Source organism: Mirounga angustirostris, unplaced genomic scaffold, assembly GCF_029215605.1.
Source record: "Mirounga angustirostris isolate CCGP_5_RB_7025 unplaced genomic scaffold, mMirAng1.0.hap1 SCAF_7, whole genome shotgun sequence".
In the NCBI taxonomy this organism is placed as follows: Eukaryota; Metazoa; Chordata; class Mammalia; order Carnivora; family Phocidae; genus Mirounga; species Mirounga angustirostris.
Window position 1 is genome coordinate 39,193,545 of NW_026991715.1, and position 14,319 is coordinate 39,207,863.

The 14,319-nt window shown below is 43.8% G+C and overlaps 1 protein-coding gene across 1 annotated transcript in view; it reads right to left on the bottom strand.

Moving 5' to 3' along the window:
* Positions 1–817: 817 nt before the first annotated feature.
* The window catches only part of PRELID2 (PRELI domain containing 2), a 67,982-nt gene continuing 54,480 nt past the window's right edge, over positions 818–14,319 (bottom strand). Inside the window, exons 6-7 of the mRNA XM_045894656.3 lie at positions 6,719–6,788; positions 818–2,845 (exon numbers count right to left, since the gene is read on the bottom strand). Of these exons, the coding sequence (XP_045750612.1) occupies positions 6,729–6,788 (60 nt within the window). The 3' untranslated portion in view covers positions 818–2,845; positions 6,719–6,728. The remainder of the gene's footprint in view (positions 2,846–6,718; positions 6,789–14,319) is intronic.

Genomic DNA, 14,319 nt, shown 5'->3' on the forward strand with positions numbered 1-14,319 from the left:
AGAAAATACATATCAAAGCAGTCTTGTAGGAGAGGCAGAATGCAGCTTACATCCAGAATGGGGAAATGCAAATCTATTAAAAATTGGCTGGGGTGTTTAAGCTAGGCCTTAACACTCTTTTTTTTTTAATTTTTTGTTTTTATTTGAGAGAGAGAGTGAGAGAGCACAAGAGGGGGGAGCGGGAGAGGGAGAAGCAGACTCCCTGCTGAGCAGGAAGCCCGACTCGGAACTCGATCCCGGGACTCCAGGATCATGACCTGAGCCGAAGGCAGTCGCTTAACCGTCTGAGCCACCCAGGCGCCCTAAGCTAAGCTTTAACGCTCTCAAGGGAGAGACTGAAAACTACTGGCAAACACATTCTGTATGGCCGGCACAAGTTTTAAACAATTCCGAATTATTGCTAACCTATAAAAACTGGGAGAATTCTTTTCTTTAAAAAAATCTGTCTTTTCCTAGCAAACTGGTGGAGTCGCTAGAAAGGCCAGCCACATGGCCACAGTGTGGAGGACCTGGGCAGCAGCTACCCACCTTTAAAAGGTGTGCAGCCCCACCGTCTCGCAGCGGCCACCTGCCCGCGTGACTCATTAGATCACCTGACTGGTGCCCAAAGCCATTTGCACTGGCCACCCCGGCTCCAGGCAATTAGGGCAAAAATTCAGCCTCTCCGTGCTTCACTCTTTCTAGTTCTAACAAAAATTCTTGCTACAAAGATCCTTTCCTACTTTAGAAGTGTTGAGAAAGAAATCAGATAAGAAAATCACCTAGAATTCACTATAGCGTTCTCATCCCTAGCTGCCTATTGGAACCACCTAGGGAGCTTTAGAAAATACGGACACCGGGGGCGCCTGGGTGGCTCAGTTGTTAAGCGTCTGCCTTCGGCTCAGGTCATGATCCCAGGGTCCTGGGATCGAGCCCCGCATCGGGCGTCCTGCTCGGCGGGAGGCCTGCTTCTCCTTCTCCCACTCCCCCTGCTTGTGTTCTCTCTCTCTGTCAAATAAATAAATAAAATCTTTTAGAAAAAAAGAAAATACGGACACCGGGTTCCAGCCCCAGAGATCCTGCTGTATTGCTCTGGGACGTAACCCCGGGCAGCAGCAGATGGTGCATAAAGCTCCCCAGGTGGTTCTAATGAACACCCAAGGCTGAGAACTCCTGCCTTCGGAAGATGCACAGTGTTGAGTGTGAAGCAGTAAGTTCATTCCAATGTCAACCTCCAAATATGGATTTCTAACCTCTCACCTTTGTGATAATTTACATCACCTTTTATTTTGTGAAATGGGATATTATTCCAAAAGCCTACCAAATGCCATTTACAAACTGGAAAAGGAAGTCAAAGTGTGTTCTGGTTTCTACCATTCCTTTTCCCTCCAACACACCTGAAGAATGAAACACTAAAAAAATAAGAATTATCCTAAGGGACAAAACTCAAGCAGCATAAACAGCTCAAACACAGTAAGAAGAAGCTCACACTGGCAGGCCTGAATGAACAAATAAAATTGTTTTGAAATTCATCACTGCACTAAGTGGAAAAATATTCAAATATTAAAAAAAAAAAAAAGAACGATTTCCCCAAGTCTTTCCAGTAATGGCCCAATTTTTATCTTAATCAGATAAATTCCAAATTATTGCCTCTCTTCAAGCTTTCGGTTAGGTAGTGTGCGTTAATATTTTGGCTTCTAATCATGGGAAATGCAAACTACTGTCACCTAACTTTCAAACAGTAATACTACCCTACAATGCATCTGGAAAGTACATTTGCAAAATGGTTTCACATAATAACGACTTCTGTTTACAAGACTTCTACTCTGCAAGAGGTAGCATATTGCACTTGATAGACATGACCTCAAATCGGTCCAACAACCTCACGAAGTTAATCCCATAACCCCGTTGTACAATTAAAAAGAAAGAGCTTCAGAAATATTGAAAATTATGTACCTGATCGATCATGGAGCTGGTGGGCGGCAACACTTGCACCCACAGGTCTGTCGAATTCCCACAACTGTGCTTTTCACACTCCCCCCCCCCCGCCCTTCCGTGTTTAATCATCACGAGACAGAGACATCTGTGCCCAGCTCTGCCCCGTTGCCAGTGAAACACAGAGAGGCTAACGATCTGCTCCACATCTCACAATGCCGAAGTTACACGCTGCCTCCCCGCTCCCCACGCCATGTTCTTCCAGGAGACCAAATGACACAGCTGACACGTTACGTTACAGAATCTATACTGATGGCCCTTAGGTAGTACTTATGGGTAGATATCAAATGCTCCCGATTTCTGAGAATCAAATATGACTCTAAATATGGCTTAGCTTCATCCGCCCGGCTAGCTCAGTCGGTAGAGCACGAGACTCTTAAATATGGCTTAGCTTCAACACAGGCCTGCTACATTCCTTTCTGTTGTAGGCCACCCATGCATCAGGCATCAGGTTCAACTCCTTTATCTGTCCCAAAATCTTCTCATGAATCCTATGATGCTGATAACATGGGCAAAATGCCACTCGCCAGGCCTCTAGCCTGTCCTTTGCTTCCCTGACATCGTCACCAGGCAATCAGCAAGACATCCTGAAGAAGGCAGACGTCACCTTCTATGGGTTTTTTCCTTTATTTGTAAATCATAAAGACACTGTGCCATAAAAGTCCATCTAGAAGGTCTCATATCCAAGAGGGCCACTATCTGAGGCAGGCTCCCAGGGGAGGATATCGTTTCACGTCCTGGCAGGAAGGCCTCCTCTTCTTTAAGCTGCCGACACTGTATCCTTAAGCTTGTATTTGGAAAACTGCATGCATCAGTGATGTGTTATGGCCAAGAAGTGATCCCCGAGCAGAAGTAGCACAACACAGCTCCCCTGCAACAGAAAGCAAACAGGCTTTATCACCTAATAAACATGTCTCGCCAATCAATACTTATTTGCCTCTTTTCTGAAGCAACTCTTAAAAGTCACCTGAATGCTATCACTATGGATAATTCTTGAAGAAACTGCATTTCTGCCTCCTGATGATCTTCGAACAAAGCTGGCATCTTATTTTATTAAGTCCAGTGACCCAGAGGAGCTGGTTCAAAGGGGAGTTAAGACAGACCTAAAGCTGAGGGCTTCATCATTCCAGTGTGAAAGAACTCTGCTATGTTATCAAACCTCACCAAGCCCCGTCTCCCAACTGCCAGTGGAAGAACAAACAGATGTCAGGGCTATTTGTTTTATTCAAAAATGACAGGAAATCAAAAATCTATCAGATGGATGTGTCAGCTGCAACACCACAAGCATATTGGTTAGTGAGATTTATGTACCTCCCTTTTGGCTCGTGACAAAATCACCTTCTAAGCTTTCTAATTTTCAAATGCCCACGTAGATACACAGGCCAGAGAGAGTTCTGGGGAGTATCTTGAGGACTGGGCACCATATACAAGGTGGTCACAATCTATGTGAATTTAAATTATGCAAATGTGGGCACCTGGGTGGCTCAGTTGGTTAAGCAACTGCCTTCAGCTCAGGTCATGATCCTGGAGTCCCGGGATCGAGTCCCGCATCGGGCTCCCTGCTCAGCGGGGAGTCTGCTTCTCCCTCTGACCCTCCCCCTCTCATGCTCTCTGTCTCTCATTCTCTCTCTCTCAAATAAATAAAATCTTTAAAAAAAATTATGCAAATGTGAAATGGGGTATGATATAAAAATAGTAAATGTCTCCCTATGCAAATTCATCCAAATCCCGCAGAATTTTTTTTTCTTTTTAATTAAGAACTGCAAAATTCCCAAACTGGCAAATTGAGTCCGCTGTACACAGCACCTAGACCTCCGCCACATCACAGAGCTGCTTTATCCGCTAAACAAAATGCCTACTGTTCTACTCCCTTGCGCACGTGCACCGGAACTTCATGAACAATGGTAATGACGACGGTTGCTGCTATTTTAACTTCATTGTTGTGATAATTTCAATGCTTTTTTAGGCCTTAAAATAAAATCATCCGGGTGGTGAGGTTAGAGCTAATACAGAGAAAATAAACCGTCACACTATTACCTTTAAATACATATCCAATGCCATATCAAAAAGGTAAACCACCACCACAAGGCTCCTTGATTATAACTGAGGATGGGGCATGCTCGAACCTAGGGGACAGAAAGCTTTTCCTTAAAAGACCAGACAGGAAATATTTTAAGCCTTGCAGGAGAGGAGCGCTCTGTCACAGCTATTCACTCCGGTGTTGCAGCCATAAGAAAGCCAGAGACAGAGCTGTGTTCCAATAAAACTTTATTTAAAAAGCAGATAGCAGGTTGGATTTGGCCTGAGGGCAATAACTGACTGACTCTTCCTCTACAGCCTTAGACCTGATATCTACCCCCTTCCTTTAAATGTGACATTTTATTGCTCATAAAAACAATCCTCCCATTTTCCATAGAGCCAATTTTGAGAAAAGAAGTTCCATTAGAACAGGCATATTTCAAGCTTGCCAAAACTCTGTAATAATAGTCAAGAAGAAAAAGGGAAGCAATAAGCTGGCAAAAACACGGCAGCAACATCAAAGCCTTAAAATGTTCTATATCATCTTTTTTGCGATGCTTACATAACTATGTATTTGTCAAAACCCACCAAACTGTACACTTAAAATTGGTCAATTTAATTGTACATAAATAATACTTCAATAAAGTGGATATTGAAAAAGTCCTTAAAGCCTCGGCAACAGGCTCTAATTTGGATTAGATTTATGTGGTAAGAGTACATATCCGTTACTTCACATTTGCCCCCCTGGGTCATGAATTAAGAGAGCTTGAATTATGTAAATCCTTCGAAACCTCTGTTGCATTAAACGCTCTGAATACAACTGTCCCACACTAAACTCCTGGTAGTACCCAGACCTCAACCACTTCACTTGAAAGAGGAGAACAAGTTGCTTTTAGAAACAATGCAAAGCCCCGAGTTCATGACTCAGCTTTCAACCACAGTAAAAACAAAACAAATAAACAAATGAAAAGAGCATGGGTAATTTATGACAATAGGTGAGACTTGTTGATTTCCTCATTTCACTTAAAATCAAAAACACGAGTTGCTGTGAGTGTCATCTCTGTTCTTTTCAGTTGTCTTTCCTCCAGTGTGGAGCATGTCACCATTTAAGCAGAAAAAAAAAAAAAGTTAAACAGGACGTGAGTGAGATGCTAAAATCAGGGAAAAGCCATACAAGAAAATCATTCCTCTGATTAAAGACAACAAAATACATGACAACAATTTGAAAACGCCAGCTATTAGCTTCCTCAGTGCCCTTGTATTTCATCATCTGTCTCTACTCAGAGACAAGACGTCATTTAAAGCAACTGTTCTCAGTGTGGGCCCTGGACCAGCAGCATCAGCATCACCTGGGAGCCTGCTAGAACTACAAATCCTCGGACAGCACCCCAGATCTACTGACTCAGAAACTCTGAGAGTGGGACCCACCAATCTATGTTTAACAAATCCTCCAGATGATTCTGATATTCAAGGACGTTCCAAATCATTAATTTGAAGTTTGAAAACCAATGTTTACTTATAAGTGGAGTCCTGTCACATTCTCTCATTTAACCTGGAGCTGACCTTAGACCTCACCCTTAGGAGTAAGATGGGATCCGCACTCAAGTGCGTGAGCTCTAGAGCTACTTGGTGAGCCTCACAAAAATGCCTCAAGAATTTTGTTCAAAGAACAGAGTAGACGTAGGAACACAGCATATTTAGATTCAACATTTTTGAGCACCTGCCATGTGCTGTGCTTGTGCTAAATGAAATTATCTTATTTAGCCTCCCCAGTCATGAATAAATCTATTCACAGGGCTGGCTAGCGTGTGTTCAATGCCGAAGAACTTGTACATAAATGTTCATTTTGCTTTTTCTTTGGTTAATTGTTCTCAAACTGTATTGTATATCACAATTAGAGTCCAAAGTTGCTTCTCAGATGTTAAAAATCCAAGTCCAATAAATTTGGTAAGAGGCAAATCCATTACACTCATTTATTTTAGGCTCTGGCTCTCTCTTAAATAACTTTGTTCTGTCCTTTCCACTATAGAGACCATTCTCCTTCGTGTAGACAATAAAAACTTAAGGAAAAAAAAAATTAATTCTAAAACCCCCCCGCTACCTGTGACGCCGGCAGCATTTGTCCTCAATTCGAGGTGCCAAGTGCCTTTCCCCCATGCTCTACGGACCACACACGGTGCTCGTCACGCACAGCACCCTCACCCAGAGCCCACAAGTATTCTCAAGCTGCCAGAACCCTTCTCCATAGCGTTTCAGGTAGCCACTCCCAACCAGTGGAAGTACTGATGACCAATAAAATATATTCATTTCACTGGCCAATCAGAACATGCCCCTTTCTTGTTTCTCTTTCTGCTTCAAATACAGCTTTTAAACCCCTCCTTTCATTGTTCCAAGAATAAAATTAAGTTTCTGTTAATCCTGAACCACAGTCTACAAATCTATGGCACCTTGAGGGTCGCAATCACGCTGGATTGTGCTGAGCAGTTTAAACAATTTGAATGCAGCTGTAACCCAGTACGTGGTACCAAACTGCTCTGAAATCAAAGAAACAAAGTAAATGAAGGTGCTGAAGAGATAACAAAACACCTGTGAAACAGTATGCTCTGCCCGTAACTGGGAAATGTACAGCATGAGTAGCCCAGGGAGGCCAATGCATCATACAGGGCTTTAAAGGCATGAAAACATGGCTGGAGTAAATAATTCTGATTTTGCTTTCGGTACTCACTGATGATTCTTTATTCGGCTAAGGGGGCACCACACTGTTCCTTCAGCAGCATCTCCATTATTCTAATTCCCTAGAGAGAGAAGAAAGAACCATCAGAACGCCACAGTTTGTGGACAAACACTTTTACATTCATCACGACCCTTTCCCTTCAAGAAATCCAAGTCGCGGCCCTATACTCATTTCAGAAAAGTAAGCTCATAGTCATACCTTACATTTTTATAATATTTTTCTCACCAATTTCACATCCATTTTCTCTATATGGGCTCAGAATTAGTCAAGGGAAGCAGACTCAGGAGAGTATAGAATCTCCATTTTAAACAACAGAAAACAGGCCAAGAGAAGGTAAGTCACTTCTTGAAAGTGGCCCAGCTGCTAAGGGGCATTGCCAGAGCTGGAATAATAATGGCAATAATGAGTACTTACTGAGCACTTACGAATGCGCTACACTGGCTGCCTGGGTTTGCATGAGCGTGGTCCTGGGTAATGGGTGCAGGGTGTACCGCGGAGACCCCTCCAGCACCTGGGCACCCCTTCCCCACCTGCCAGCACTGGGGGCGCGGCCACCCTCAGCCAAAGGGAGCTGCCTTACCTGAGCTCATGTCCCCTGTCCAGGGGCCACCCACATCCAAGGACCGGTGGATATGGGGGCCTGAAGGCCCAGCCTCCTTCCCTCCACTCTGGACAACTGAAGGACACCCCAGGTCTAGAGGTCCCCATGGGATCAGCTGAGACCTTCACTGCTCCATCACCACAGTTCGAAGTCCCCTCCTGCCTGATTCCGTTTCCCCCACTCCCTCACAAGGGCTGTTCCCGAGGGCAGTCACCCTCTGCACAAAAGTCTCTGTCTCTGAGTCTGTGGTCCCAAGAGCCAGCCTGGGACACCGAGTTTAATACACACCAAACCCCTGAACAAGTACTATTCTTACTCCCATTTTACAGGTGAGGAAACAGTAACTCCAAGAGGTTCAAGCAATCTTCCCAAAATCATACATCTGTTGAGTAACAACACAAGGAGAGAACAGAGCCACTCTATTCTGGCTTCAAAGGTTCCCCTGCCCCTTCTCACGTGCTCAACTCCATGACTGCACATCCCCACCTGTCCACGCACCCACCTTGCCAGCCCCGGAGGAAGGAGGACAGCAGATATTCCCTCTTTCCTCCTTCAAGAACAAGTTCTGCAGACCAGGGGATAAACCTTCACGTAGAAAGACAGGATGATGATGTAATTATGAGCTAGAGTTTTAAGGAAGTCAGAGCTGGATCTGGGACTGGGGCGGGAGGGGGTGCGGTAGGGTGGGGTGGGAATGGGAGACACTGTTCTCAGGGACTAGAAAGTAGTTTACAGGGAATAGGAATGATCTAAGCTAACTTAAAACATAGGTCCCAGACCGCTCACAGAAACTGAATATACAGGACGACCTCAAGCAGGCCCCAGAGCTGTGCACCTTTAGCAAGCACCCGGGTGATACCTGTGATAGGGCAGGTGTGGTAAACACTGAGGGAGCTATAAGAGAAAAGACTGGGGCTTCCTACTGAGGGGTTATTTTGTGCCAAAGCAAGGGAGTGAGCCTCCAGAGAAGACCATAAAATATATTTAGTGTCAGAGTACACCAAACAAAATGTAACATATCCTTGAGGTTTCAGATGCTCCTTCAGAGCTGAGGGGACGGCAAGGCCAAAGGGGGAGTGCAGCTGCACGCCAGCACCTGGAGGGGAACCCACAGAAGCACAGAGGGATCCCCACGCCTTCCCGAGAGCCGCACCGTCCGCATTTCTGGGGCTGGGGCCTGGAACCTGTAGATTTGTAACATACCTCATGTGGTTCTGAAGCCCAACCGGTTCATTTACTAGAATTTGTGAATGGCAGCCTGACACCACCTCGAAGATCCCTCCCAGCCCTGCCAGTCTGAGAACGCATTTCGGAAGATACGGTACACACTGCCCTCTGGTACTCTTAGAGCTACTCTCCTCGCAAAGAATTAGGGGGAGGGGGAGGGGAGTGGGGACAAAACCACCAGTGCAATGAAATTTAACCTCATTCTTACCCTAAGATCTAAATGCTCTCATTTCTGCTCTCATTCACTCATCAACAAATCCACTCAACAAATATTATGCACCTACTGTGTGCACTGGAGATTAAATGGTGAACAAACAAGATAAAGCCCCCGCCAACACTGAGCTTACAATCTAGTAGTTTTCATTCCCCTTGTTTCCATTTATTTGTTTGTTTCAACAAAACCCTGAACAATAATTAAATGCCTTCCTTCTATTTTCAGGAAGAATAAGGACAGCCACGTTGATTCCGCTGCAACCTCCTTTTCGCATAAATCTGGCGGTATGTCTTTAAAAACAGGAAAGCACACTCCCTTCTTAGGAAGTGAGCACCGGTGAACTCTCCCCATTCGCCTAAGAAGAATGCCACCACTTATGGAGCTGAACACTAACTGACGTAAGTGAAGACTGTGAGGTCGGCCTTGGGAATTGAAAGACATTATTTATTGAATCAATTATGTTCACAATGTGACAGTTGATTTTTCTTTCCCTTTTTTCCCCCCCTCTCTCGTACCACTTTAGTCTTTTTAAGGAAAACAGTTAGAAATAGAAGGTGGAGAACAGAGGCAGAGAGAGAGACCTATAAAGTGAATTAAAAAAAAAAAAAAACCTAACAGGGCGGCCAAACCATTATTTAGTACCTCTCTTTAGTATGGAGGGACCAAATAAAAACCCAATCGATAGAGCCCTTTCAAATAAAGTTCCAATGCTTAAAACTCAACCCCTAGGAGATCAGGCTTAAAGAGGCTAAATTTACACCACTTATCACACAATGATGTCTGAAATGCAGAGCAAACATTAAGTGAATCCACCTTTATAGATATGGCTTAAAAGCTTTTTGGACTGACAAACCATAACCCAGCTTGATTTTATTATTCCTTTCCCCTCTGAGATTTTTTTCTATTACAAGGTTACCTTTCTCTATTTGCCAATGTACAGAGAAGTGAGTCCTCTCACGGTCTCATTACCCTAATACCAACACTGTGCAGGCCAAGCACATCCCCACAAAGGCGTCCCAGAGTCTCACAGATTGAAAACACTTCACAGATCCCCCACACTAAGAGTCTCTGAGAAATAGCTGATTATTGTGGGAAACAAAAAGATTGTCTGAAGGGGAGCTGGGAAAAATTGGATTTAAGGGGGGTTCGATCCAGACAGCATATTTATTCTGTTCTCCAACTGATGCTTCCTTAAGAAGCCCTGATTGACCTAGGAGGTCCCAAAGAGAGTGGTATTAGACCTTATAAAAATTGCAGAGTTCTAAAGCAGTTCTCAAAAGACACATCTATGGGGTGCTCTTAGCAAAACAAGAACAGCTCACTTAATTATCACAAAGATAAAAGATGGGTGCAGAATTTGGCACGCAAAAGGTACTGGATGTTGATGGATTACAAGACTGATAAACTGGGTGCCTGGGTGGCTCAGTCGTTAAGCGTCTGCCTTCGGCTCAGGTCATGATCCCAGGGTCCTGGGATCGAGTCCCACATCGGGCTCCCTGCTCGGCAGGAAGCCTGCTTCTCCCTCTTCCACTCCCCCTGCTTGTGTTCCTGCTCTCGCTATATCTCTCTCTGTCAAATAAATAAATAAAATCTTTAAAAAAAAAAAAAAAAAAGACTGATAAACTGATTACTTTCGAACGCCAGGTTGAAAGAGTCTGAATTTTAACATTACAGTAGCATTCTGCCCATGAGTTAGGATTCTTCAAAGAGCAGTGGAAAAGGCCAGGATAACAAGGGCTGCCCAGGAGATGAAAGAACAAAACAAGGAAAGAATAAAGAATGAAAGTATTAAAAAAAAAAAAAAAAAGGTGGAAAAGAATGGTGTGAAAAGAATTTGACAGCAGAGGCAGGACCTAAAATGGGTCCCCAAGAATCTGGATTAGCCATAGGGATGTTTACAAAGTACAGTAATGTCAAATGCTGAAGTTCACATTAGAAAACCACTCACCCTTCGATAAAAACATTTACATCAAGTTGACCTCACGTCTTTTTCTATTTTTTTCATTCAAGTTGGTTTACACAAAACTTTCTGCAAATCTTTTCACTTCCTCTGTGTAGAATCCTAACAGTATGAATTTAAAAGGAAGGATGAGAATATGTCACTCCCTGCTTCAACCCTTCCAGAGTGTCCCATTGCTCTTATAAGACATGCACACTCACTATCATGGCTCCAGGGATTTCCGACGACGGCTGATGCCCTGCAAAGACACAAGCCTGCTTTCCATGCAGGCAGCATGCTCAGTTCCTTTCTCTTTCACGCACTGTTCCCTCCAGCAGGAACATCCCCAGATCTTCCAGTGGCCGGCTACCTCCTTGCCATACTGAGATCTCAACTCACCCAGCACCTCCTCGGAGACTCCCGACAGCCCTAGCTAAAACAGCCTGGCCACAGCCTGGATCACACAGCTTGGTCCTACTGTCTTTATAGCACTCATCACGATAAAAAATGATCGTGCTTTTTCAAATATTTTGTACTGTCAGCCATCCCCTCCCCGCAACAGAAAGGAAGCTCCAGGAGAAGGGAGAAACACCCGGCCAGTGGGCATCGTCTGTGGGGAAAAAGGGAGGAGTCCGCATCCAGTTTTCTCAGTAAAAGTAAGAGAAACACTGCTCAAAGCTTCTCCAGGAAGACATCTTTTGCCCATTAAAGCATCTTTTAATCTGATGTAGGTTAATTATTTTACATTTAGGTCTTCCTCATCCATAAAACTAGGATAACACCAAACAACAGTCAAAATTATTGGCATATACTCTACGCCAAGCACTGTGCTGAGTGGTTTACCTGCCATTGGCTTAGTTTACTCTCCAATCTGCCTCAGAGGATTACCTTTTTTTTTTTTTTGGATGAGATCTGAGGTTCAGAAAAATTAAGCATCTGGGCCAAAATCACACAATAACTAACAAGCAAAGAGTCTTGATTTGACCCAAAGCAATCAGGATTGAGAGTCCAGGATCCAGGATGCTTCCGCACAAGGGGGCAGAAGGCATAAATGAGATTGCATATGTGAAAATGCCTATTATACTGCTGGGTACACAGCAGGAGCTTGTTCTTCCCTTCCCTATTTAAATATGTTCAAAAAGCCTGATAAATAAATCAGACATTGCAGCCCTGCTCCCGAACTAAATGGCACGATTCTTAATACATGAATCAATATTTAATAACCTCTACAAATTATTTTAAATACAATGCTTTTCAAGTAGGAATATCTGATAGGATGTATGACCTCAATATAATTTTCCCATAGCAGCTAAAAAACTCTTGCGTAAGATTCATTTTTATTTTGATAAGTAACCCAAAATCTTTAGGTGTAACTGCAGAACATTAACAGATATAATAACTCAGATGTCTGTGCTTCACGTTATAAAACTCCCTCTCTCCTTAAAGAAAATATTTAATCTCACAACTCGTTGTGGAAAAGAATATACCCCCAAATAATAAAAACTAAGAATTGGAAAGGACACTATAATATCTAGTCCAGAGAGCAAAGTCTTTGCAAGGAACTGTGGGTGATGCACCTGAGTCAGAGAGGTGTCCCAGGATCAAATACCAGGATGAAAGATGACCAAGCCACTTCCCTCTTGCCAGTTCTCAAATAAACTCTGACGTGGCATGAACAGGTTAGTGGCTAAAAGGCATTTAGGCATTGGTGTTTGCCTATTTTATGAAATTCCTTCCCCAACCCTCCAGTGTAACCCCATTAGTCTATTTTCATTTTTAGTTTTTTTAAACGACATATATATAATTTTATTTTTCCTGACTTGGAGTATATGGCTTTTTCACCACTAATTAACCAACAGGGCAGCCTCCAACCTAGTGCCACATGCCATCCATGACACTTCTGACAAAGGATCTTCTGTTGCCTGCTTAGAAACCTCCAAGGAGGGGAGGCTTTCTACCTCTATTCCATCTGTCAGTCCTCATTATAAGGCAGTCTTCCTGACTCAGTGCCTGGCACACTGAAGGGGCCCAGTACCAACGCTTTTAACAAACAAACTAAAACACAAGGCTCCTATCACTTCCCTTTATTGGCACTTATTCACTATTCACCAAATTTAAGCACAGTCATAATTCCGCCTTGCTTCTTCCCTGTTCTGAGAGAGAAAATGATTACCAGCATGCTTGTTGTCTCTAACAGAATAAATAAATACACTAGATGCCCAGGTAATTCTCCTTTTGCTTTGATCTCTCCCCTTCTTTTCACCCACATTCATATTAATTTCTGTACGTCAACAATTTTCTTTACATGTAAGGCCAGCCTACTGCGTCTTCGTATCTCATGTGTCCTTTGAAGGAAATATAATTTTCAAAAGCCGTCTTTCAGTCAAAAACCCATCACACCAAATCTCACCGATACTGAAATTATCTCAGTTAATCGTCTCAAGAGTCCCCTGAGCTAAAAGACACGTTCACTCTCACCATTTCCAGGTAAGGAAACTGGGCCTCAAAGGAGAATAACTTGCTCAGGGTCACAGAGTGAGTAAGTGACCCACCTGAAATTTAAACCTGGATTTCTCCAACTCTTTCCACAATGGGTATTTACCTCAATGGCTTTGTTTGTGGACCCATACAATGGGTGGAGGGAGGTGAGCAAGCACGCCTCCTTGCAGGATTGCTGTGAGGATTCACTGAGGCAACATACAAAGCTACTGACACATGACAGACTTTTGTCAGGCATTCCCACCCTTTCTCCCTGCGGCCTGAAAAGCGACTATTGATTTCTCTGCAGACCCAAATCTGACCACGGGCCCCTCACAGTGGGACTCCCACAACCAGGCACCCCCCCCCCCCATTCAGTGGATGGTCAGTGACCCAGAGGATATGTCAGCAAGGGCTCACCTCATGCCTGGATCAGATTTCTCCAAGCACATTTCACCTGATCTTCGCATCTCTAAGAGTTACTAAAACTTCCGTTTGACAACACTGAGCCCCACAGAGTAAGCCAGCTTTCTCTAGGTCACAGGGTCTTCAGCAAAAGGAACAGAACTAGAATCCAAATCACAGGAAAGAACTATTTATAGAAAGACTACGGCCCTACTAGGCTGTGCCGAGCACATTATAGGCCTGGTCTCATTTAAGCCTCACATTCAACGTACGAGTCAGTGACGTGAAGAAAATGAGACTCACAGAGGCTCAGAAACTTGACCAACAGCACCCAGCTATGTAAGTGCAGAATCCAGATTCACACCCAGGTTTTTGTGACTGAGCCCACAATACATCACCTCCTTAAAAAGGTACGTTTGCAGGCTTCTCTTAGTCAAATCCCCAAAAAATGACATGTTGCCCTAGGCATACTCCTTCCTGCCATCCCAAAGTTATTTCCATCTACATCTGGGTGATTTTAATTTATCTCTTTAGGGGAGGCGGGCTGAAACGAAGCTACACGTAATTCTTGAAACTGCCTTAAGGATAAAAGCACCTCATCTCCTCTCCAAATGCGCTTCGTTTTCTGTTGATACCAAGTGAAGCTCTCCCAAGCACTAGGAAGAAGCTGGAGGACAGGCATGTGCACAGGTAACATTTCTATTTTCACACAATATCTGCCAATTAGA